General features: G+C 37.2%; 1 protein-coding gene across 3 annotated transcripts in view; it reads left to right on the forward strand.

Annotated features, from left to right (window-relative positions):
* Positions 1–24,871, forward strand: part of DPYD (dihydropyrimidine dehydrogenase) — a 329,698-nt gene that overhangs the window by 224,427 nt on the left and 80,400 nt on the right. The window contains exons 16-18 of one of the 3 annotated variants that reach the window (XR_008483657.1): positions 2,143–2,226; positions 8,005–8,123; positions 19,681–19,769. Coding sequence is in view for 2 of the 3 variants with exons in the window: in XM_054285597.1 (XP_054141572.1) it covers positions 2,143–2,226; positions 19,681–19,801; positions 20,669–20,788 (325 nt within the window). In the remaining variant the exon portion in view is untranslated. Of the gene's footprint in view, positions 1–2,142; positions 2,227–3,114; positions 3,344–8,004; positions 8,124–19,680; positions 19,802–20,668; positions 20,789–24,871 lie in introns of those variants that run through there. The other 2 variants (XM_054285597.1, XM_054285598.1) reach the window with 2 other exon arrangements.

Consider the following 24,871-nt stretch of genomic DNA (forward strand, 5'->3'; position numbering starts at 1 on the left):
AACTGTATATTATGACAGATGCCCTGATAAAATTTAATTCTACCTTTGAGAGCCAACTTGATCTTACCTTGCCTAGAGGTGCACTAGTTTGACAGCACCAGAAGAAATTTTGAATATAAAACTCTTGAATATTTAAAGTATAAAGGGCTCATTTAATGCTATTCTAGTTTTAATACAGACTTTCAAAAATGATAGCTGAGAAAGTCAGCATATATAATAGCAGTCAGCAGGCTTTCTATAATGTAAATCCAGTCTTACAGAAATGCAAACAGACAATGCACCTGAAATTTCTATTCAATTGGAGGAAAAAACTATTTAATAGCATGTACCTGTGTTCATAAGGAGTAGTATAAGAAATACTTATCAGGACTGCACTAATTTCATTCAGAAGGGTGTCTATATCTGAATGGAAAGCAAAGTTTTTCTGTTTAAATTAAAGCCTGTTTTCCACAAAAAGTATCTAGAGGAAATTAAAAGAATAGCATTAACAAATTTAAGGAAAGAAAAAAATTACTGTGTCATTATTTCTAGCACTACCTCAGATTTCAATGTTTAAATTATAAATATGTTTTTATATGTGTATGGGTAGAGTTTTGGATATTTTGAATTTGTGTTTTCATATGGCAGAATGTTTCAACATCATTGTTGCTTTATTCAGTGTCCTAAGCCCTCCTGTGGTTATGTAGGGTGACACTTCTCAATTTTCTTTGAGCATTTTAAACCTGTGAGGAAAAAAGTCACTTCAGGGACTTAGGGAAGTGAAATTAAACATTTTCAGTAGTTAGCTGGGCAGTCTTCAACACTATTTCAATTTATACCTGTATTTACCTAATTGACCATGAAATCATATTTTGGAATCTCTGCTTGACGGAAGCAGTGCCACTTTAAACTGATCAGGAAGAATGGCTTTACTGTGCCTTTGCTCCTGCTTCTTAAATCCGGTGATACTGCTGCGCAACTTTACGGCACTTATTTCCAATCTGTGCTTGTATTTATGTTACCCCTTTAGAAAAGAAGTGGTTCTCTAAATGCAGTCAACGATGTGTAAGCTGTGTGATAGAACACTCTTCTGGGTAGTTGTTGGTGTCTGCCCTGTGGAGAGCAGCACTAGTTTGGGGCGCCCTGGAACGCGCAGCTGAAGAGCAGGGATGTTTAATCGTACATGCAGGATCCTGCCTAGAGGTAATGGATGTGGCTTTCACAAGAGCAGAAGCCCCAGAAGGTAGCACAGTGTCTCAGCAGGAAGACGACCTATTCATCCTAAAGGTCAGCTTGTCAGGGAGGCCGACAGCCCCGGCATGGCCAGGCTCGCGGAGCCGGCCGGAGCGGGGAGGGCTCCTGCGAGTGATGGATGGCTTCTCCCTGCTCACGCACTTTGGGAGCTGCTGAACCATGGCCACACAGCAGGCAAAGTTACTCCAGTTCAATAAGCAAAACAAAATGCAGATGCAGAACAAAACCCTAGTTAGAGCCACTGGAAGGCAACAGGAGAGATGTTCGTGTCAAGCCGGAGCAGTTCAGAAAGGAAGAGGAGCGTGTCTGTGTGCTGCCCTCGGACAGCTCGGCTCCTTCCCCTTTTAATTGGAACTAATAGAGGGCGATGAACAGGAATTAGCATGACTAATATGTTTGTTCAGACTTTTTTTATTAACCTCTTGTTCTTTAGAAACAAATTTACTTAATGACAAAAGCTATGGCACAGTACAGGTGCCTGCAGAAAATCTGGAGACTGAATCCATTAAAGTAAAAAGGAAACATTTATTACTGAGTTACAGTTTCTTCAGAGCACAGCAGCACCTGTGTAACATTGCCTGCCAAAGCTCTTAGTGCTGCTCTTAGGCCCTGTAATTGCATTTAATTTTTTAACATTTTCCAGAACCAACTCTTTATTCTGCTCATATCATTTTACTTTGTTTTTTACTCTAATTCCTTAAGAATGTCTGGAAACCACATCAGTTTTTGAAGTTTTTTCTCTCTGATCAACGGGCTTCTTTTCTAGGGTATCATAGTTTTGTGTCTTAGAAAAGAAAAATAAATCCAATGTCTGAAGAAATCTATTTAATATGAACAGTAAATACTACAGGAAAGAGTATATTACTTGAAATAAATTTTTCATTTTTTGTCCTTCCACCTGTGTTATAGGTTGCTGGTGCTGATGCGCTGGAGTTAAATTTATCATGTCCTCATGGTATGGGGGAGCGAGGCATGGGACTGGCCTGTGGGCAGGTAGGACTGTAACCACAATCTATTTAATGTCTCTCCAGCAATCCTGCACTGCCACATTGATAGTTACACCTCAGGGGGCAAGACACAAGCTGCAGATTAGCAGCTTGAGATTTTTAGGTTGAATGTGTTTAAATATTTATTGATGAGAGAAAAAAAAAGAAAAAAGAAGCTGAGAATGTACAAAATGCTTAGTTTTGCTGAGAACAAAAATGCATTATGTATTTGACAAGGAATATGATGAAAACAAATAATTTCAAAAAAGCACTTAGACAGAATTTGTTGATTTCCATTTCAGTGCCCTGTAGATGTCTTTTAAATCACAAGCTAGTAATTACTGCATATATCAGTAATGATTTTGAAGAACATGAGATATACACGCCTTTCATTTCACAGTTTTTAACATATGAGCCTAACTGTATTTCAGAATCACAGAAAAGTCCATACATTCTGGTAGTACTGTGTACAGTTAGCACCTTCTCTTTAAGGGCCTGTGTTCTGTTGCTATAGATTTACTGGTTTATATGGTTGAGATTGGAATTATCCATGTCTGATGTCTCTGCCATGCAGAAATCTGTTGCAGAGTTTATCAGTACCTCCCATGACTTCAGTTAGGAGCATGTGTGTAGTTTTGGCCATGAAAAGAAAATATACACATACAAACCCTTATTTTCATACTAATATCCTTTTGAAGTTTGTAGATTTTTGCTTGTTTTGGTCATGCCTTGAAATTTGTTTTGGCTCTGAAAAATGCCCAAGTATAGTGAATTGAAGGTCTTTGAAAAATCTTGGTTCACAGTCTACCAGGAGAGATTTTCTACAGTTTGACCATCAAAGTTTCCGAATTATGAAGCCTGTTTGATTTCCCATCTTAATACGTTTTGGGGACAGGGAGAAGAAGAGGAGGAAGGGGATGCAGAGTGGGAATGATGATTATATACCCTAAAGCTGACGTATTATTGTTCACCTGACCCCTTTGCAGAGGGTTAGTAAGCATCTTAATTCATCCTCCCTTGCTCAGTTAAACACAAAACTTAGAAGACCTGAGGTGTAGTTGGGTAACTGAACCATTCCCTTTCTGAAACTAGGGAAGCACTAGGAGCTGTAATCAGTGCAACGCTTCAAGTGGACACACTTCAAGCATAGCTTTATTATAGCAATACTATCAGGCACAGTGCCTTGGGCATTTTATTGTTTTCTGTGAACAAAATTACGTCAATCTGGTCCATGCTGTAGATTATTATTTTTAATGAAAGTAGTCTGGATGCTTTTTATGGCCAGTGGTCATTTACTGAAGTTGTGATTAAAAATGGGAGAGAATCATAAAAGCCCTCCATGATAACATTAGCAAAACAGTAGTAGTTATTATTAATTTTTTCCCTGAACTGCATTCAAAAACAAATTGCTATTTTAGCCATGTTTCTAAGCTTTTGAAGAAATTCCCTCCCTTCAGTCTGCAGAGCATAACTCAGTAGTTTGATGTGTCCCTGCCTGAGAAGGCAGGACACTGTGGAAGGTGCAGTCTGGTCAGGGAGAGCCCTGGAGGTTCCAAACTGAAACAGGCTCCTTTCAAGCGTGGGGTGTTTTATTTTTTTTATGTATGTGTTATTTCCAGCTTTCAGTGGTTGGAGTAATGTATGCATGTGAAGTTGCTTAGATGTGTAGTCAGTAGGGAGCTGTCTGGCTACATGAGTTTTTACATATCTTTCAGCTATTGTAAAATCAGAGAAGCAAATGCAAAACTTGAGCACTCAGGGCTATCGTGTGGATTTGTGACTCTCTGTGGAGGAGATCAGATCCATAAAGAAAGATTTCTTTACATATACATGTATGCTTTTATAATAATATTTCTGACTTTCCCATACAGTATGGATATTCCTTGGAATGTTTCATATCTACTACTCTTGCTTAAACATTTTCCTGTGTTTTCTATTTGTCTTATCAAAATGAGAGCTCAGAAAAGAATCAACTTATTTAGATGAATGAATGAATAAAACAAGCCATGTTAAGAGAGCCAGATCCTGATATTCTTCCTCAGAGTTGGCTAAAATTAAATTGGAGCGATTTTAAATGTAGGTTATTGAAGCAAAGGTGGGCATAAACTGGATTAAGTAATGATATGTGCAACAAGATTTATCAGTAGCCCTTCAGGGGGCTTCCATGCATGGTAGCCCCTGGAGACCCCATCAGAAAATACAAAAGTGCTAGGTAGTATTTTGGTATTTTAGTTGGTTTCCCCCCGCCCTCCAGAGTTGAAGTCAAATAGGTCATGCACAGGTGGTGTGGGGAAGACAGGGCTCAGATATGCTCTGAAGGAAAACCACCACTTGATATCTGGAAGTCAGGGCATGAGGCTTTGAGAGGCAGAGCAGCTTTCCTGGTTGTACAGTGAAGCAGGTTTTCTTAAATCTTTTTGATAACATAATCCATGTCTTCATAGGAATTTTTTTCAAGGATTAGGTCTCTTTCATGGCTAAGCACATTAAATCCTCAAGAAACTACAGAAATTGCTAAGATGAAGAATAATGGCAGAAAAATGTGTATTTTTACTATTTATAATGTCTAACATGTTCTGCCTTTTTGTTGTTGTTTAAAAAAAAAGGGAAAGGAAAGGTTAATTACACTTTCTAGTTTTTATTCTCATTCCAATTCCTATGGTGTGCCCACAGGGTAAGTGTAGAAATCTGGGAACATCAGATTTATTTTTCTCTATCCTATTTTGTTGTCTAGTATCAAACGCTTTCACTGTTTTATATCAACCACAAATTAAAAAGGATCCTGGTATATCCAAATTATATATATAAAAATGGGTGCTAAGTATGGCTGTTTGTTTTATACTGAATTACAGTTCTCAGCTTTTATTTGATTTTAATTCCAAGTCATTAGTGCAGACACTCTGGCGCCCAAACAGCGTAGCTAGCCACAGGGTAATATTAAGAGGTATCTGTATTGCTGCCAATAAGTTACTTAAAGCTGGTTCTGTATAAAATGTCAATTATATTTACTAATGCTGATAAATGATAATAAAGTTAAGGTTTGTGTTCTTTTGTAACAATCTGCAATGGTATAAAAGTGGATATTGTTAAAAATTGTGATAGAATTTGTCATTACATTTACCAGCACTAATGCACAGATTTTCCTTGAATCAGATAACCTATGTGTACAAAACATTTAATAGTAAATATAAAGACAACATGAACAGCAGATTATTATAAAATGTGTCGCTTTCCCATTATAGTTCAATCCTGTAGTAATTTTAGCATAAAATTATGAAAATAATAAATCAAGCATGTGAGATGGTAGCACTGATATTTCAACATCTAACTTGTGATGTTGTATTTGTGGTGCACTTTTTATCCTTCACTGGAAACCATGCAAAGATGTTTTACTTTTTTTTTTCTTACTTATCCTTCTAAAAAGTGGCATTGAATATTCAGAATTATTAATGTCATGTGAAACCAACAAATTTAAGTGTTTGTTTTTTTGATTTTGGTCTAAAGGACTGTAAGTCTCTCCAGCTGCTCTGCCAAGAATGTATAGTTAAATTGAGTCAGTAATCTGGATTTACTTTGCATTCCTGCTAGGATGAAACCCCACATCTAAGAGCTGTAATGTGCATCTCCCAAGAAGCATTAGAACAAAAATTATTAGGACAAGTGATACCCAAAGTCTTCAAAATTATCTGTTAGTCTTCTTGGCCTAGTGGGCAGCGAAAAACCACAGAGGAAAGGAAGCAGCAGCTTACAACTACCTGAAAAGAAGAGACAAGAAGGGACAAGATGCTGCAAGAGCAGCTACAAAAAGAAGATTATTCTCTGTCATGTCAGATGATAGAGCAAGGGGCAAATTGCAGGCTGAATGTTTCAAATTGTGCATTAGGAAAAGAATTCCCTAACAAGGTGATGCAGATCAGGAATATGTTGTCTGGTGGAGCTGTGTACTCTCTATATCTGTAGTTTTTAGTGCTCAGGCAGGCAAAGGTGTGGCAAACATCACTGGCGGTGGTGTCAGTGCCAGTCCGAGTGGGACCTTCCAGTACCTGCTCTCCTGGAGTCCATTCAGACAACCATTTCTGTGGATTCACCCTGTTCAATTCCTCACCAAAGGCACTGTATTCTTTGTACCAGGAATAGGAAATGAGTACTGTATAAAAGGACTTGGGTGTACACCTGGAGTGAGATAATCAGTATGAACAAGGTCTCAAGCCAAAAGCAGCTAATCTCATATTCAAAGATCTTAGCCTTAGTGCTATAAGCAAATATTGCAGAAGTTAATAGCATCCTGGCATATAACTATTTCTCATTAATTAGTCATACCTTCTAACCCCCAAAATAAAAAAAAAATCTTTGCCTATTTCAGCATTTAAGCCCTATGTTTGGGGAATGATTTTATTTTTTTTTTAGTTTATATTGAAAAAGAATGTATATGTCTCTTGTGAGCACTGAAATCCAGATTCTGGTGGTTTAACTATTCAGATAATATGTAAAATGAACTTGCTTTGTGGTTCTTTTCTTACCTTTATTTTCATTTTGCTTCAGTGGTACTTGCTACAGTGTCTGCTGCTGGCTGTGCTTATGTTTATTGCCTGCAATTAGGAGGCAAGTTTCATAAAAGCCTACATTGCCTCATTCAGAGGACAACAAATCTGTCAAAAACAAAAAGAAAAAAAACCCCAAAGCCCTGGTTACTCTGCGAAGATGAGAGCTGACTGCATGGCACAATTAGATTTGCTCTGCTGTACCTTGGAAATGGGAAAGATGAGGCTGCTTTTTAATTGAAGTGCACAGCATAGCATGCTAATTCGCTGTTGCTCTGCCAGCAAGGAGCTTGAAGTATTTTAAATAAATGATGCCCCAAACAGAATTTGATTATATCTGTGTTCATGTGACATTCTACTATCAGCCTACAATAATATGTTGGTTAAGTATAATTCATTGAGTCCTGCAGGCAGTATTAGTTCTTGCTCTTCTCTTCTGTATCAGTTATTGCTACAAATTAATGCAAAGTACAGCAGAGTGGTGCTGCATTGGGCTGTAGCAGCAGTGTGGACATTGTCACCCAAAATCCAGTATAAACCAGCCCAAGTCAGGTTCATGTTGGTGTTTGCCATGGAGTTTCAGGACTCATACATCTTGTTGTTCTCCTGCATTGGCCTCTGTCATCCATTTGGCTGGTTCTTCCAAATATAATCTGAGCTGATCTCAGTGTCTTTGCATCTGCCACTGCCCTTTCTTGCTTTGGGGCATGTCTTGACCAAATGACCTCTTTCAGTCATGTTTCTCAGTGTCCAAAGTGTTTCAAAGGCACTGTAAATTCCATAAAACTGGATGACTGGAGAGAGGAGGGAAATTGCCTGCTGCCCAAGCAAATGGATATGAAGAGAAGCCTTGGTAGTTCAACTGAGGGAAAATCTCAACAGAAGCAAGAAATTCAGTTCCTGAGAAACAAGGATTTCTTGTTGTTGAACAAGTTGCTGTTACTCTGTGTGCAGGGATGTGCTGTACTGGGCATTGTTTTGCTGGAAAGGAATCTAGGATGTGCAGGGAGAAGGGATGCAGCTGATTGCCCACTTCAACTCCTACAAATGTAGACATAATCACACTTTTTGGCTGGTCAGGAGATGCGTTTTGTGGACTTATGTTCGTGGTCCCATACTGATCATGGTCTAAGATCATCCCTTATGATAATTTGGTTTTGTTGTTTAACCTCTTCGCATTGGTTTTAATCTTCTCTGTTGTCAGATGTCTCTTTCTTTTCTTTCTCTATTTCTTCATTCTTCAGAACTCTCCTCATAAACTAAGCCCTTTTGCTGAGTTGCTTTAAAAGTAAAAATTGATTCATGAGCTATTTCACTGGAAATCTGAGCAGGAAAAGCTTGCTGGCTTTATGGTCACTCCTGGGTAAGTGACATTCACCTTCCTTCAGTACATGAGAATTCATTATTTTTCTGTACCATTGCAGGATTCAGGTGCAATTAAATGTTGTGATTTAAATTGATTTCTTTCATGCATCCTTTATGTCCTCATGTATTCTATCTTTTAAAACGAGACAATACTTAATAATGAGGTACGACAGTTAATTGGTGTTTTGTCTAAAGAATTCTGCTTTTTATACACTCAAGGAGAAATGAATTGAAATGCAAAGTTTAATAAATTCATCATCAGAACTCTATTCTGTAATTTCGTATTGTGGTTTGACAACGTTTAATCCACTGTTATTGCTTTGAAGGATTTCTAATTGAATTACTCAAAAGACAAAATGGAAAATAAAAAGGGATTATAAATTCGGCAATAATGTTAACAGCCATACCAACTTGCTGAAAGTTTTTAATGACATGCTATGACTGTTAATAAGATTTGAAATACTGATTATGTGTGGTGACTTATATTTATGTAAGGAAGGCATTCTCTACAGAATGCCTTAGCAAATGTAAAACTGATTCTGTTTCCTTGAAAATCATGAAGACATGAAAGCTATTTAGATTTACACTTAATTTTCAGTCTTGCTATGATGGAATAATTTCTGCTGAAATTCACATTATGAGTGACAGATGTCACAGGGAAGGTTGGTTTGGTCACTTCATCAGTGACCTGGCACTGTTAGGCTGTTTTAATGACACTTCAGTAGCCTAACAGCAATGAAGTATATAGAGAGCACTTCCCATAAAGGAACAACCCTTTTTTTTAACTTTTAAACCAAATATCAACCTGTACTTCTTCTTGGAATGGTATTTTAATGCCCTGAGATGTTTTCAGAAGAGGGAAATGTAGAAAATTTGAGCAAATGCCCAGGCCCTTTGACGTGCCTTTGGATATGTGATTGCACCATGAGACATTGCAGTTTTCTGTAACTATGATATCTGTTAGACAGGATTTACTGGAATCAAAGTGATCACCAGCAAATAAATATTCAGGTAAAATAAAATATTTTAAGATTGTTTATCTTGGTGCACATTAGTAATTTTTTCTTTCTGTGGTTTCAGTTTTATGCCAGTGTTTGATAAAGTTAAGTAGCAATATATTAACTAGTCTCTTCACTGCCTACACGAGAGTTTTCAGGATTAGACTTATATTTCTTGAAATTTTGCCTTGGCTCCTAGGAAAGTTAGTTTGCTGGGAAGCTTGCTCTTTACAATAGCCAAATCTGAATACATGCCCTTGATGAACTTGATGAACATTTTAAAACTGAGTGGCAAATTCTTCTCAGAGCATAGGTTTTAAATTCCCTGGTTTCATGTTTCAAAGGTTTATGCTTTCCTCAATTATTTAGTATTTTCTGCCTTGTTATTATAGGAAAGGACAGAGCTTGCCTACCTGACCACAAGAGAAAGCTATTTGTAGCTGCAGCCTTCTCATATTCGAGTTCTGAGCTTCCCTTTAGAATATTTCACATATGACGTAAACCTAATCAAACCCTTTTGCCTTCTAGCAGGTGACCTCTGCATGAACTAAGGAGCTGAAATATTATTTAATCATGCTGCATTCCACTTTTTACAGTGCTATGAGAAACATTATTTTGGCTGGCTAGAAGCAACCAATAGAAAATATTTTGTTCTGTCAGGGGTAAAAAAGGCATTTTTATTAGTCAACACTTTGTGTAGACCAGCACTGTTAAATAAATCTTTCTGATCAGTGTGTCCAAGAAGTTTACTAATGGTAAACGTGCAGTTTTGTATTTTTCACTTGGAATATTTAAACCAAGTTTTACTTGGTTTATATATTGTATATTGTATATTGTATATTTCACTTGGAATATTTAAACCAATATTTAGTTGATATTGGAACAAATAATTTGGTAGTTTGGACTACCTACTGTGCATCAACCTTTCAGGCCAACTATTAGTGATCTTTATTCTGGAAACCAAAGAAAATCATCTGAATTAAATGCCTTTAATATTGCATTAAAATCAATAGCTATAAATGCTCATTGCTAAAGTTTTATCAGACCTATCATAATGAAACAAAAGGACTGTTTTCCCTATCATGTAAGGTAACCATAAGCAAATACAAAATGTCTTATAGTTAATTTTTAAATTAGAGTGTTTTCTAACAGAGGTGTTTCTTCTGGTTGCTTAGAATAACATTTTCAAATTAAAAATAAGTGAAACAAAACCCAAACATTCAGAATAAGGAAAAACACTATGGCTCAACCACCTTCACAGAGAGAGGAATCAATTTTCAAAACAAATTCAGTTATTTTCCTCTTTGTGCTGGGGAGAAAACAAAAAGCTTTTCTGTAATACGAAAAAGGAGTAATTACAAAGCTGACTAAAGGCAGCAACCAACCTTTCAAGTCTCAGTTGTGCTTGATCTTGACATCCTTCTAATTGCTGTTCTTACTTCCAACACAAATATATGTTTTCTGCTTTCCTGTACTGGTCAATCAAAAACCTCCAGCTCATTTTTGACCTTGTCTGCGCACGAGTTTTCAGTCATGAGGTGCAGCATTATCCAGAAGGGGTGTAGGAGTGCCATGCTGCTAATAAAGTGTCCAAAGAGGATCTCCCACACAGCACTTTGATAAATGTGTTCTTGAGTGTGGATGCTGACCTGTGTTAAAATTGGCAGCTTTTAGATTAGGTAAGTGAAAACCCATTGGAGTGGGTTCTTTTTGTTTGGCTTATTTTTGTCTGTTTTTTGACATACCTGAAGCATCATTGATTTGTGCAGTTCCAGTGAGTACTACAATAAAGAAACCCTATAACAAGGTACTTTTCTAATTTTTTGTTATGAAGTGAGGCAATCAAAGGTTATTTGTCTTGTGCTTTTAACATCTTTCAAAGGTTCTAATTAAAGAGCTGACATAGGGAGAAATAGTTGTGATACCAAAGCAGAGTAAGGAAAAAAAGGGAGAAAGGGATCTGCTAAAGTTGAAAAATTTATTGAAATTCTGATTCTATAGAAACCCTTTATGTGTCTTTTAAGATTTATTTTGTTATATGCTTTTGATTTTAAAGTTTCTTTTTTATGTGCACCAATTTGTTCTTTCAGTTTTACAAAATAGTCTGAGGAGAGCCTGTGACTGCTTTGAGGAGTAGGAGCCCCAGTCTCCTGTTGGCTTTTCTCAATGCCCACTGTTACCTCTCTCAGTATCAACAGGATCTCAGAGTTATGACTTCTCAGTTCAGCCATGCCCAAAACCTGGACCTAAACCAGAGTGACTTGATTTAACCCAGTGACATGTTGGTATCACTGGAAGAAAAGGAGAATCTCAATTAGGCTCCCCCGAGTGGAACTCGCAGTGACAGATCTGAAGGAGTAGCTGATCAAATTTTGACACCTTGCTTGCAGCTTTACCTTAAATTAATAAAGTCCAAGCATCTAGGAATGGAGCTAGGTGACAGGAGTTTTTTAGTTCTTATAACTTACCACAGGAAAAGGAAAGTTCAGTCAGGTCTCTCAATTCTCACTTAGATTTTTACTTTAGAAAAAACATTATGAATCAGGAGTCATTACTCTCTGTAAGGTGGGAGTTTTTTTAAAATTAAATTTAAATATAAAAATATGTCTTTGCTTTCAAGTGGTAATGTTTTTGCCTAATTGATAAATCTATAACCAAAAGAACAAATGTAGTCTGCAAAAATGAATGGGAATTTTCCAAGCTAAACTTCTACATCTTAATATGCAGTATTTTGTAAGCAAAAATGTGCTTGTTTCACTAGCAGGACATGCTTAGTTATATAAGTCATATGATATCTTCTCAGTTTAAAAATATAACAGTTTTTGTTCAAATTATAAAGGGAATATTTTGCTGTGTAAAAACAACATAAATGTCTTCATTTACTTAGTAGACTTGTTTCTCAAGACTTTTTTTATAGAAAGGAGCATTTTAGAGTGTGTAAGAGAGTAGAAAATAAGTATGTCCTTGAATTAAATCAGTGAACAATAGTCACAGAGCACATTGTTGCTATGGTAGTTTAGTGAAATGGTAACTATGTGGAATTTGCTTAATTTTTCTCATCTGAATCTCTGCTCTTTTAGAAATGCTTCCAAAAACTCCACCTCTACAACCTCCCTTCACATTGAAAAGACCTCTTGTTTCAAAGTGCAAATTAATTAATAAAAGCTGAAGGCTTAAGTGGGATGAAACATCTTTATTCTCCTAGAACAAAATATGAAATTATTCATCTTTGGATGAATTGCTATCCTGAATGAAAAGGGATTTTCTTGTACCATTTTATAGAAGATATTTAATGAGATTTTGAATTTTGGGGGGTTGGTTCTTTTGGATTTTTTTTTGCTAAACTAGTACATCTTGGATCTTATGGCAAAAAGCAATCCAGTATTGACTGGAAAAGAATCTTGAATTCTATCATTATCTGTAAAATTTATTGTGTGGCATTGGTTTCAGATCACATCACATCATGGATTCTTGCTGGAGGGATATAAACTCTCAACCAGCAGCTACATTTTTGTGAGGCTGACCAGGCTAACCCAAGCCTCTGATGTAATTTAGGCCAGTTTTTTAATTTTTTCCTAATATATATAGATAGCTTCACATACAACCGTGAAAACTGTTATTCCTGCCTTAGGTTAAACTGCTTCATTTCTTTCTTTTTGACAGCTGCGGTCAATAGATGTTGACCAAAAGCTGTCAAATTTCCTGAGAAATGAGGAAGAATTTTTTACTCTAGATGAGAAGCTGAGAGTTATTCATCTTCTATCCTGGGAAATCCTTCCCTTATTTTGACAGGCTTTAAACAAATTGTTAGCTTTAATTAAGTTTGAAATGGGACAAATGCACAACCTAAACTGCTCCTTTCTAGGGTGTAAGAAGGCAGTAAAACTAACCACGAGATTCTGCAGTGTGACTCTTGCTACAGTGATTGACTGTAATTCTGTGTTTTGGTACGGTGGAAATTTTGTGTAGGTTTAGAGAGAGACAGTTTTATGAAGACAATCTTGGGCCTCTTATACAGAAAAGACAAGAGATAGTGGTGTAAAGGATAAATGTTAAATTACACACATTAATATATACATATATATATAAAAGTAGTGAAGGCTACAGATACTGATGTGCAATGCTTTAAGGTGGAATTCCCATACTTCTACTTTTTCTTCATATTTTAATGAATAGCAAAGGAATAGTTCTTCATACACAGAGTTGGGTTTTTCCTGTTATTAGGGTTCGGTTTTTTGTTTTTTTTTTTTAAGTTACAATTTTCTAATGGTTTTCTGGACAAGAAATATGGGGTAGACACATTTAAACTAACAGCTTGTCAGGCTAGTACATCCTCATTACATTTATGGGATCTCTGTAAAAGATGCAGATCTGCAGGTACACATTGAGACAGTAGAGTGGATTGAATATGTGAGGGGTCTACCCAAATTAACATTACTCACTTTCTAAAGCTGCTCCAAATGTATCCTGTCCCTGCCTTTCCACACTGCAGTAGTGCCACTGTAATGTTCAGAGGGAGAGTAGGATGCTTTAGAAAGCTGACCTGCTGCATGGAGGTTACCAGCAGATAGGAGAAGATCCTCTTCTCCTTTTTTGCTTTTCAGATGAGGATGCATTTGGATCCTCTTGGGCCATCAGATAGCAATTTGACTGAGGATAGGTTTCACTCGTCCCTTGTGGACTGTTGTTGAATGAAACAGTAAAGTGAGAGTAGTACATGTATTAAATTTAACAGATGAGTCTTGAAAATTCTCACCTAGAAAGCTTTACTTATTCTTATGCAACATCATTCTTGTAATCATAAAAGCTCTTCCTCTTTTCCTATAGATATGGGTACTATTTTGAAAAATCTATCTACTGCTTAGAATGAGAAGTTAACTATAGAACATATTTTCATAAAAAAATTCTTCCAGTGCTAATAGATACAACAGAAATACAAGATTTCTGTGTGAAGAACCAGTACAGAAAGAAAATCTGTTATGGGAAGGATGCAGTGTTGTTGCACTTGCCAACCCTTGCCTATCTGCACATAAGAAATCTTATGTCTGCTTCATGTGAGCTAAATTAATAAAAAATAAGTCCTCTGTAACTTACTATCAGCATTTAAAATTGCAGACATGTTAAAATAATGCATTGTTTAGCCATAAAACTCATAGGCAACAAATATACATCAGAATAGTCTTGTGGCCACCAAAGATTTGACATATGAGGAAGATTAGACTTTTACATTAAATACGATAAAATATTTTAATTTCTGAAGCTTTTTTGTTTAGGTCATTGTAGTCAGTGATAGATGAGGTTTAAGGACTTTACAGGCAAAGTCTTGCTGTATCTTGCAACACTCATTGTGCCATCTAGAACTTCCCATTCTCACGGTCAGAATAATGGACCAACACAAATTATCAACATGATGTGTAGTGATAAATCCAGTAGGTGTATGTAATGAAGCCTTCATACATGTACAGAGTTGGGATTTGGTCTGAGAAAAGCTGCATTTTCATTCTTTCCACAACTGTACAAGTCCTTGTCCTGCGCTCAGTGAGACAGAACTGCCACCATTATTAAGGGACAGCCTGAAGATTGCAAGATATGGTCCATTTTCTGTAGTGCTCATTAGACATGATCAACTAATGTGCTCTCCTGAGTGTTCACCTTTCTTATGAAGTTCTTGGGGAAAATTCCAGGTTTGAGGTTCTTTTATGACATCTTTCAGACTGCTATTTGTATTTTCTCTCTATATATGCACACATGTAGATGTACATGCACTCACACACATGCTTCCCAAGGAGTGTTTGCATAGTTAACAAACACGTTTGTTACCGTAAAGTAGTTGTAGTTCTATCTTTTGCATAATTCCAATGCTCTGAAAATCTGTTTAAATCCAAGTATTAAAAATATTTCTGTTGTTAATGTGTAAAGTATCTCATGATTTAAGGTATAGTCCAGAGAATCAAGTGCGGTTTTCTGCCAGACAAACCTTTTTAAGTCCTTATGCAAATGACTTCTGCAAAACTGGGCACCAAAGCAAGGTGATTTGTGGAGATGCACCTCAGGCCATCTGACTCTCATCTCTCCATTTATTGAACAGGTATAATAGTAATTCTCTACCTCAGAGAGGTGTTCAGAATGCAGTGTAAAGATTGTGCAGTAACAGGATAGTGCAAAAATGAGGGCCCTGAAAGAACACTGAAAATAGGTCACAATAAAAATTTCCAAAAATCTGCAGCCAGACATTTCTGTGGTAATCTCATCATGGTTTTGTTTCTTTCCATGAGAACACAAGGAGAGGTAACCTACTCTGTGCACAGCATTTTCACGCTGCTTTTTAAACATGCAGGATGGATCTGCCTTGGGGCTGATAGGACAGGGGATTCATCTCATTACTGATGCCAAATGCAATCAGTAGACAACTTGCTGCTTTAATTTCTGAGGACTTATACTCATAGTTATGGTTGTAGTTAAGCTTATCATGTGATCATTTAGAAAAAAAAGGTGAATAGTTGTTTTTCCTCTAGTATATCTACCCATTGGCAATGAGTAGTTAGGATTAAAAGCTTCATCTAGCCCAAGGCTATAATGAATATTCAGGAAAAATGATTCTGTACTGTTGCTTAGGGAAGTAAAAAGACAACCCCTGTAACATTCAAATCTCCTGTGCCTTTGGAATAAACAAGCATTATTTGATTAACAGGAAGACAGAAGACACGCTGATGTACAGCTTATACCAAAAGAGACTTTATATGGTATTAAATTACCAACGGATTCTTGTAGGTACGGTGCATGAATCAATATAACATTTTAGCCAATGATAATTTTACCAAACTTTTATTTAGATGAAATTTGTTTAAATAAAAATTAAAATACAGCAGATAAACAAAGTTTGCTGGCAATAGATGTTACAGTCCATTGGAGCATTTGTTCATTCTTCTAGATTGACACACAGTGTAAAATTATGCTACACATTCTGTTACAATCACACTGTATCATTCTTAATGAGAGAACCAACAAACCCAGTTATGTGTAATGAAAGAAGGTAATTTTTAGCAACATGGTAGACTGAACCAAAAGCAGTACATTCCTTTACTAAATTAAGCAGAATAGTATTTTATTTAGTTTCTATTGTTGGTTTTGTGAATACAAATGCCCAGCTGTTTTTACAGCTAGTAACATTTTACATAGCAAGCCTTTTAGAAAATATTTCTTGACTAGGCAAGCTTCGTCAACCACTTTATCAATGATAAAAGCTGCAGGCACTTTCATAAACTTAGATTGGAGTAAAAAAAGATATTTGTGTTGTATTTTCACTGACTGTTTTGTAATGTGATTTATTTGGCCTCAAGATTCATTCTTTCACAAGTTACATGTTTATCCTTGGATGTTTTATAAATCCAAGAAAGAATCGCAAAAAGTGATTTGTGAATTGGGGTCAGTCTTTCAGAAATCCAAGGAGATGGGAGGTCCTCAATCAGCCAAATGAAATAGGCAAAAGGAAGCTTGTACATAACCTCTTAAAAATTAGTTTTTGGTATCATGCTACTCACTTTGCTAAAATTGTTCCTGAGTTTAAAACTTTTTTGGATGGGTCAAATTAGTATTCTCAGAAATCTGAAGTTTTGAGCTGCATTTCTTTAGTCAATGACTGCCTTTAGAAATGAATTCTCTATATCTAATCACTTTAGTGTTTCTCAAAAGTGTGTTGTTGTGTGACCTCTGCAATTTGGTCTTAGTCTAAAGGCAAGGAAGTTTCTGCGGAGAAGTTGTGCACCATCCAGTGAACTTCCACGGATTATACAAATGTAGTTTATTCATTTCCTATGAAAATTTTCTGTCCAGTGACATGAGTATCTTCTGGTTTACAGCCATCTGATTGCTTAGAATGCATTTTTCCAAGTCCTTAGTGCAAACAGAGTAAGAAATTACAAAATTTATAAATTAACGATGACTTCTCTTAATGATCTAAAGAAGAAAACGTGAAGTTGAACAAAACCAGGTGAGGATATTATTCCTCTTTCTGAATACATTTTTTGTCTTGTCTGTAGAGCACAGAAGCTCTGGTATTCTCAGGCAGTGACTTCATGACAGAAATCCCTCTGGCAGCAGGGATGCTCAGGCTGTGCCCAGTGGGCACTGCCAGTGTCACTGCTGGGAGGGGAGAGGGGGGGCTCAGGTGCCTCTCTCCTGGTCACTGCACCAGCAGCAACCCGAGCAGGAGGGTCTGGAGGCAGAGCAAGGAGAGGAGGAGGGTGGAAGAAAGGCTTATCTGGATGTTCCAGCACAACTCCATTGTAGGACTCGCACTGTAAAGGGAAGCAGCAAGATACATCACATGGATGTGGCTTTTGGGTGTGGCACAAGGGTAAACAGGCATTTTTTAAAGTTAACCACCATTTTCTTCATAAGAGATTTATTTAATGTGCAAATTAATTGTATGAAACATTTTGGCGGGAAATTACCTTCAGAAATACCTGTTTCAGTTCAGAATTGTCAAATTTAATGGGAATTCTAATTTTTTTGTATAAAATTCATCACCTCTCCAATTTCTATCAGTAACTGTCTCACTATACAACAGAGCACTGTTTTAACTTTTGTTTTGTTATTTCAGTGTTTACATACTAAACATTCATTTTTTTTCCCTGGAATATTAAGTAAAATAGGATGAAAGATTTCACCTCCTTCACTTGAATTTTTGAATTGTTTTCCTATTAATTTACCTGTGATTGTATGGGTACCAAAAATGGGCAGTTTTCCAAGGCTGATACAAGTGAGCCTTTCAAAAGGGCTTTTTCTAATCATGTGCTGTGCAATCAGATATTTAAGCTGTTTACTAGCATGAGAAATAGAAGACCGTTCCATTGCATTAATTGCATTAATCTTGGTTTGTCAGAAATAGAACTGATTAAAAATAAAGATCTTTACTCACTTTCAGGGGAAAAAACCAAACAATTATTGTTTATGACGAAAGACGAACTAGTTAAATTGTCTTAGGTAGGATGAAAACTGGGTTTTATGAAAGATGTCTCCCAAAAAGTTATTCAATGGGTTTTAAAATAATTGAATTTTTTAAGGCAGTGTGTTAGAGTAGGAATTTTTATGGTAGCACTATAAGCACAAGGAAGTCAGCATAATGAGTTATGTGGTGCCACATCCTGAACATTATCACAAGGATTTCTAAGGAGAAAAATTAACATAAAGGATATACAATTCATAGCTTCTAGAGGGTCTCTCATTTCTGCATTGGGCCTCAAGGAAATTCAAAACAGAAATGAAAGTCAAAGCTGCAACTACTTTCATACTGCCGGTGCAGCGTTTCATGCATATTTCATGGCAGCTGCATGGGCAGGAGATCACCACTTTTATTGGGATGCCAGAGCTAAGTCTGAGGATTTTACTATTCATGTCAAGCACTGTGTACTTTCTAGGAACACAGCCTGTGGAGTTTTTGTTTGTATTTAGCCATTGGTGAAAAAAGGAAAAACAACAAGGGGATATTTCCTGTGTTCACTAGATTGGCAACCTTGGTGTCTGCTGGATTGTTTTAAATTAAATTTCATTTAGTCTCATCCCATTCTCAGTTACTACATAGCAATACAACTTTCTGAGTTTTACAATATCCAAAAGGGAGAAGATTATTCATATATGACAGATTTCATTATCTGAGAGAGTGATAAAGACTTAGTAAATGTAAATAATTGCTGCAGTACTGATTAGCCTACCCACAGGTAATACTTGTGCTGAATCTTGTAATAGCACCATTCAATTTTTAACCAGAACATGCACCAGGTTTTCCATGCATCAGTATTGCAAATTTTAAGGTACTTGTTGAAGAGCATTATGAATTGCCCACAGAAAAATAAAACAAGAGTTACATTGAGCAAGGACCCTTGTATGTGCCAGAGGCAGGTGTTATTCACTGAGCTGTCCTCAATGGAAAGGGTAGCTGATTACTGTCTACATGAGATGTATTCCATAAGAGAAGTAAATGACTGGAAATCAGGAAAAGCTAACACTTGAAGATTTTGATTTCTGGCTTTAACAGAGATTTTGATCTTTCATTTACACTATGACCATCCCAAGTTATTCTCAGAGTTCAGAAATGCTGAATTGCATTCTGATAGCCCTGCAACCTCCATTCATCCTTGTTCTGATCAAGACATGATCAGACAATGTTTCAGATTCACATTATTTTATAGGATACTCCTTGTTTTTAATGTACCTTACATAGAGTGAGTTATTAAAAATGAAAATTTTTTTTAAAAGAAATGGGTAAAATAGTCTGTCATCCAAAATGGTATTTTCCTCTCGCTGAGAAGGGAACATTTTGTGATATGTCTTCTGAAAAAAAAATTCTTTTTTTCACAAACTAACCTTTCTGTAGTGGATTTGCAGTTACTTGGTGTGTCGAAATAAGTTAACTAATGAGATGAAGCTCAGTTCTGATGTGCAATTTTACAAAATTGCAGCATAGCCACTTAGAGCAAAGTTTTCTATTTCCTTAATATACTTTTTGTTCATACTACTTTTAACTATGTTCTATATTTATCTGGCCTATTTGAACAGGATCCAGAGCTGGTACGGAACATCTGTCGCTGGGTTAGACAAGCTGTTCACATTCCTTTCTTTGCCAAACTGACCCCAAATGTCACTGATATTGTGAAAATTGCAATGGCTGCTCAGGAAGGTGAGTGACTCCAGTGCACAAGTTGTGCAGATTTACTGATCTGCTGCATGGGGTAAGAAAGGAACGTTGCTGGAATAACAGATAACAACAGAAACCAATAGGAAAATATATTGTTTGATATATTTAGAATAAGCACAGTGATGAAAGGTTTCCTAATTTTGTTCTTGCATCTGGAATAGAGCAGTATATGAAGAGAACCACATTAGACTGTTAACAATAAATTGTATAGTATTTCTCTGCATGCTCTTACTTCTGTCATATTTATATGCTTACCATACCACTGTAAATCCCCCTGTTCCTATATTTAGTAGTGAAAATGGTGTGTGTGTTCTGAGAAAACAAAAATACACTAGTTGAAGGTATATATTTTTTTTTCCTTGGAGCTTAATGCACAACGTGGCAGCAAATAAGTTTGCCAGTAGGTGTATTAATCCATCATTTAGAACCATGGTAATTGTTTCTTTGTCACATTGCTTCTTTTGTCTTGCTGCACAGAAGCTTGGAGGAGGTGGCCACTGTTTTGGGGTACCTTCAGGTGTTGAACAACTGCTGCAGCAGGTTCTATCCCACACAGCTGAAGGGCAGAGATCTGCCTGTCAGCCCCAGCATTTCCACATGCTGTCTTACAGCCCTTACAGCTCTTTCAGCTGATGCAGCCTGCCTTGAAGCTAGTGCTAAATTTGTTCTCCCAGGATTGGTCAGAAGGGCCTTTCTGTGCATCCCCTTGCAGTTTGTTGCTTTTGCTCTCCAGCTGTTTATTTGAATTTCTAGTTATTTCAGAGTTTCACAGGTTTTCTTCAGTATTTTATCCTCTCTTGTTCTTGTACACATGATTTAACAAAAAGCGACTGACCTTTTCTTTCACAGGTGGCGCAGATGGTGTTACAGCCACCAACACTGTGTCAGGACTGATGGGACTGAAAGCAGACAGCACACCTTGGCCAGCAGTTGGTCGAGGACTGAGGACCACATATGGTGGCGTGTCAGGTAGGTGTTGCCCTTTTTGATGCATGGTACTTCCTTGGAGGCTTTCAAAACATCAGGAGGTCCTTGTAGTGGGCTAGAATATCATGTCTGCAGTCGCACCGAGTCCTTAAAGCTCACTGCTGGTCAATGTTTCTAAGTCATGACAGATGGAACAGATTAAGTGTGAAGGCTCTTGGGTTGCCCTTTCCTTAATGGTAAAGCACTGCATCAGAATACTGTGATAGGGTCACTGGAGAGGGAAGGAAATCTCTTCCCTCATGACCCTCGCTTTTCCTCAAATTTTTCATCCTGTCACAATTGTCAGGCCCCACGTTAGACAGAGGCTAATGAAAGGGCATCGCAGGGGGAAATATCAACAATCCAAATGCAGTGTATGTTTCATAGCCCAATCTCCAGCCTTCCTTGCTCCTTCCCACTAAGTGCACTTTTTCCAGAGAGGTTATTTCCTCTTCTTCCCACCGTGGTAAAAATGATAGACAGTATTAGGCAAAAATATGCATATTTTTGTAGCCTATTCCTCAAGATATACAAGGATATCTTGTGTAGCCCATATTTTCAACTCCTGCTTCACAGTTTAATTTTCAAACCCGCTGCAAAACTTTTACAGTCCAGTTCAGTGCCGGTGCACACTAATGTATTAATCTATTGACCCTGTGAACTCTGTTGCTGTGACAACACAAACTTGGCCCTGAAGACAATACTGTGAGTTTCTTGGCTTTACTGATATGGAGATTAGTCTCCTTGGTGATCAAAGTAGCAGTAAATATACATAAAAGAAGTAATAGCATCCTCCCAATTGAGTCAAACATTATTCTGTTGGACCCGCCTCCTACCTCACCCCAAAAAAGTAATCAGAGGAGACCAGACAGGCAAAAATATCCTTTATTTTATGTGACTGGTGTTATCCTTAGAGAACCATAGGAAATGTAGCAAAAGATGACTTTTAAAAAAACTTTAATTCAGATGAGTGTATTCAGTGGCAAATTGTGTTATTGCCTTAGATAACTACATAGAATTCGGAATTTTTTAGAGAAAGCTGAAAAGTAAGAAAGTGATAACAATCAGAAAAAATCATTATGCCTATCGCATAATGGTTTCACAGTGACAGTCCAATAAGATGTTATATTTTAATATTATGCAAAATGGGAGGAAGAGGGGAACAAGAAGAGAACAGCTAAAGCCCATTTCAATTTCTCTAGCCTGCCATGTTGACAGGAAAAGAATAAAGGAGGTCACAGTGGGTGCTGTGCATTAAAAATTAATAAAAGAACTATTGCAGTAGTATTTTATATAAGTAACACCATTCACATTTTCTCATTTAAGTTGCAATTTGTGAATATTCCTTCCTACTGTAATTCTGCCTAATAAAATATATAAAATGGCTGCATTTTAGAGAAGTCTAAAATTTGTGTCTGTGTAAAAAATTTGAAACATGTATGCAATGTAAATTACAGTGGCACCTGTATGTCCAGCTGTGAGGATGGTTCAGCACTTTTGTGGTTTATAATACTAAATGGACCCAAAGAAAAGTTGCTTCTTTATTTTATTTATATATATGTGTGTGCGTATGTGTGTAAGTATAAATTTTTTTTCCTGAATTTTTTTGTGTATCAGAGGAGAGAAAAAAATACATTTTAGGATGCACCATTACCTATGATGCAAATCTGCTTATTTAAAACATATTTAGAATACTGAAAGTGTTGTCAATTTATTGTGTTTTGGAAGAGTCATCACTGGGTCCCAATGCCGCAAGTCCTTGCACAAAAGAAAGCCACGGAGTCAATAAAGTCAATAACTTGGCAGGATATTGCAATACTTCCTGCTCAGCAGTCAGGTGTAGCAGTATACAAATTTCCAAAAGCAGGGAAGCAATTTTAAATCAGGAGAGCTAGCATGCTTACAAGAAGACAGAAAGTGGGAGAGTGTGTCATCTTGTCAGAGCAAGGGGCAGGGCGGCCGTACTCCTGTTCCAGCTGTGCCACGGCGGAGACACGTGGCCTGCAGCCAGACACTTGACCTTTCCGTGCTCTGTTTCCCCTGTCTGTGGGATGGCAGGAGCACCACTTACATGCCTACAGGCTTGGTGGGAGGTGCTCTGTGGTCTTGGCATCAAAGTCGCTTCTCAGCGTAACATACTGGGTTTCTATTTTGATGTGCGTAAATTTGTTTTATTTTATTATCTGATAGAGTCAGTAAGTTTTTGTTGTTTTTCCAAATAATTCTTCTCAAGAGACAATTTTTGAAGTGAAAGACAGCACTATTATAGAAGCAGCAAGTCTGGTTCATTTTCAGCGTGTTTTCCCAAAGCACAGCTGTTTCATTGTTGTTCTGTCGGGCACAAACCTAGGGCAGATACAGCACACAGCCAAGCTGGATCAGGCTTTCTGGATTTTTCCATATGCATAGATTGTGGACTGGCGGTGATGCTCCCATGGCCCAGAGGAACAGTGAGTGAGGCAGGAGTTCTGGCCCCAGCCTTGTGGAGGTCTCAGAACAGGGTCCCCTGAGGTGTCCTGGTGAGGTCTAAAATGCACCTTGACTCAACAGTGGTGACCCTCAGCATTACGCAGCCCCTGTGTGTGTCTGCTGGCCCTGGCAGTTACCAGGTCTCAGGACAAGAAGTTGGTCTCTTCAAGGACCAATGTTCTCCAGGGATTTATAAATTCACTGTGTTAGGGCAGTGCAGGTTGCCTTCTCCAAGTGAGTGCAAACTCCCTCCTCTGAGTTTGATGAAAGTTTTCAACAAAGTGCAAATAACAAAGATGGGTTAGTGGCCTGCCCCAGCAGCTGCCCAACATTTTGACTGACAGACATCCCTGTCCAGCTGCCCAACATTTTGACAGACAGACTGTCCTCCAGTGTTCAAAAATGTCCTCCTACGTAGCCTTATACTGAAAAAATATTTTCCATATAAAATTTCCCCTTGGCCTCTTCATCCTTTCTCTTCTTGTCTGCCTCATGCAGAAGCAGCTGTATGCAGGAGGTTCATTCTTCATTTTTCTAAGTATGCAGGATGTTCATTTTTCATTTTTGAAGCGGAATTTTTTTTTTTGAAATTCCTCTTAAATTACGAAATCACATGTAGTTTCCTATGATTTATCTAACATAAAGAAAAATAATAAGAAAAAAAGTTTATTAACATCATTGCCAAATCCTGAGATGTTTTGAGAACAGACTTTTGTCTCTTTTTTTTTTTTTAATGTTTTTTAAACAATTGTTCAAAGAAGGAGAGACTTAATGGGATTACTTTGAAAGCCCGATTTAGTTTTGAGTTGTCAGAGTCAGTGTTTTCTTGCCAGCTAGTGCTCGGGCAGTGACCTTACTGTTTTGATCTAATTTGATCAGCTGAAAATTGCTAAGCTGCGAGAGGCATCCCTGTTTCCTCCTTTGTACCCTCCTGTTTCTTGGCTGGCTTTGACAGGGAGGAATCCCAGTATCCCAGGTTTGACTACCAGGCTGTAGGACCAGTCTCTCTCTTCTCCACTTCCCTGCAAATACTGAATTATTAATACAAAGTGAAACAGCTCTCACAGGATACACACTCATACTAGCACAGCCTGCTGACCTGAACATGAGGAGAGCCAGGTTTAAATCCCAGGTGTGAGCCCAGGTCATAGCTGGGCCCCCTGGATTCCAGTTTTACCCTAAAAATATTGAGCTTTATAAAATATCTTAGGTTTTTCTTCTACTTTTACCTCTATCCTTGTGACTATATATATACATATATATAAATATAATTTTTTTCAGGAAAAATTTCACTTTAATTTTGATATATTGTTGTTTTCTAATGAAAATTAATTTCCAATCTGCACTGTAGAGCATCAGATGAGTCTAAAGGCTATAGTAGCCCTGCAGATTTTTGTGGCCCTGTTATCTGAGAGGACATTGTGTTTAGAGGATCCCCCAGTCTTCATACATTTTTTTAAAATAATTTTTTAAAAATACATGTAGAGGAACTGCCCATTACTCTAAAAGCATAGTTATCCTAATGAAGTCCATACAAAATATAGTTAAGGAAATAAGCCCTTATGATGAAAGAAAAAAATATTGAAATTAAGATACAATTTTTCAAACTGTGTAACT

Source organism: Melozone crissalis, unplaced genomic scaffold (assembly GCF_028551555.1).
Source record: "Melozone crissalis strain CALT ecotype California unplaced genomic scaffold, PUWL_Pcris_2 ptg000045l_1, whole genome shotgun sequence".
Lineage (NCBI taxonomy): Eukaryota > Metazoa > Chordata > Aves > Passeriformes > Passerellidae > Melozone > Melozone crissalis.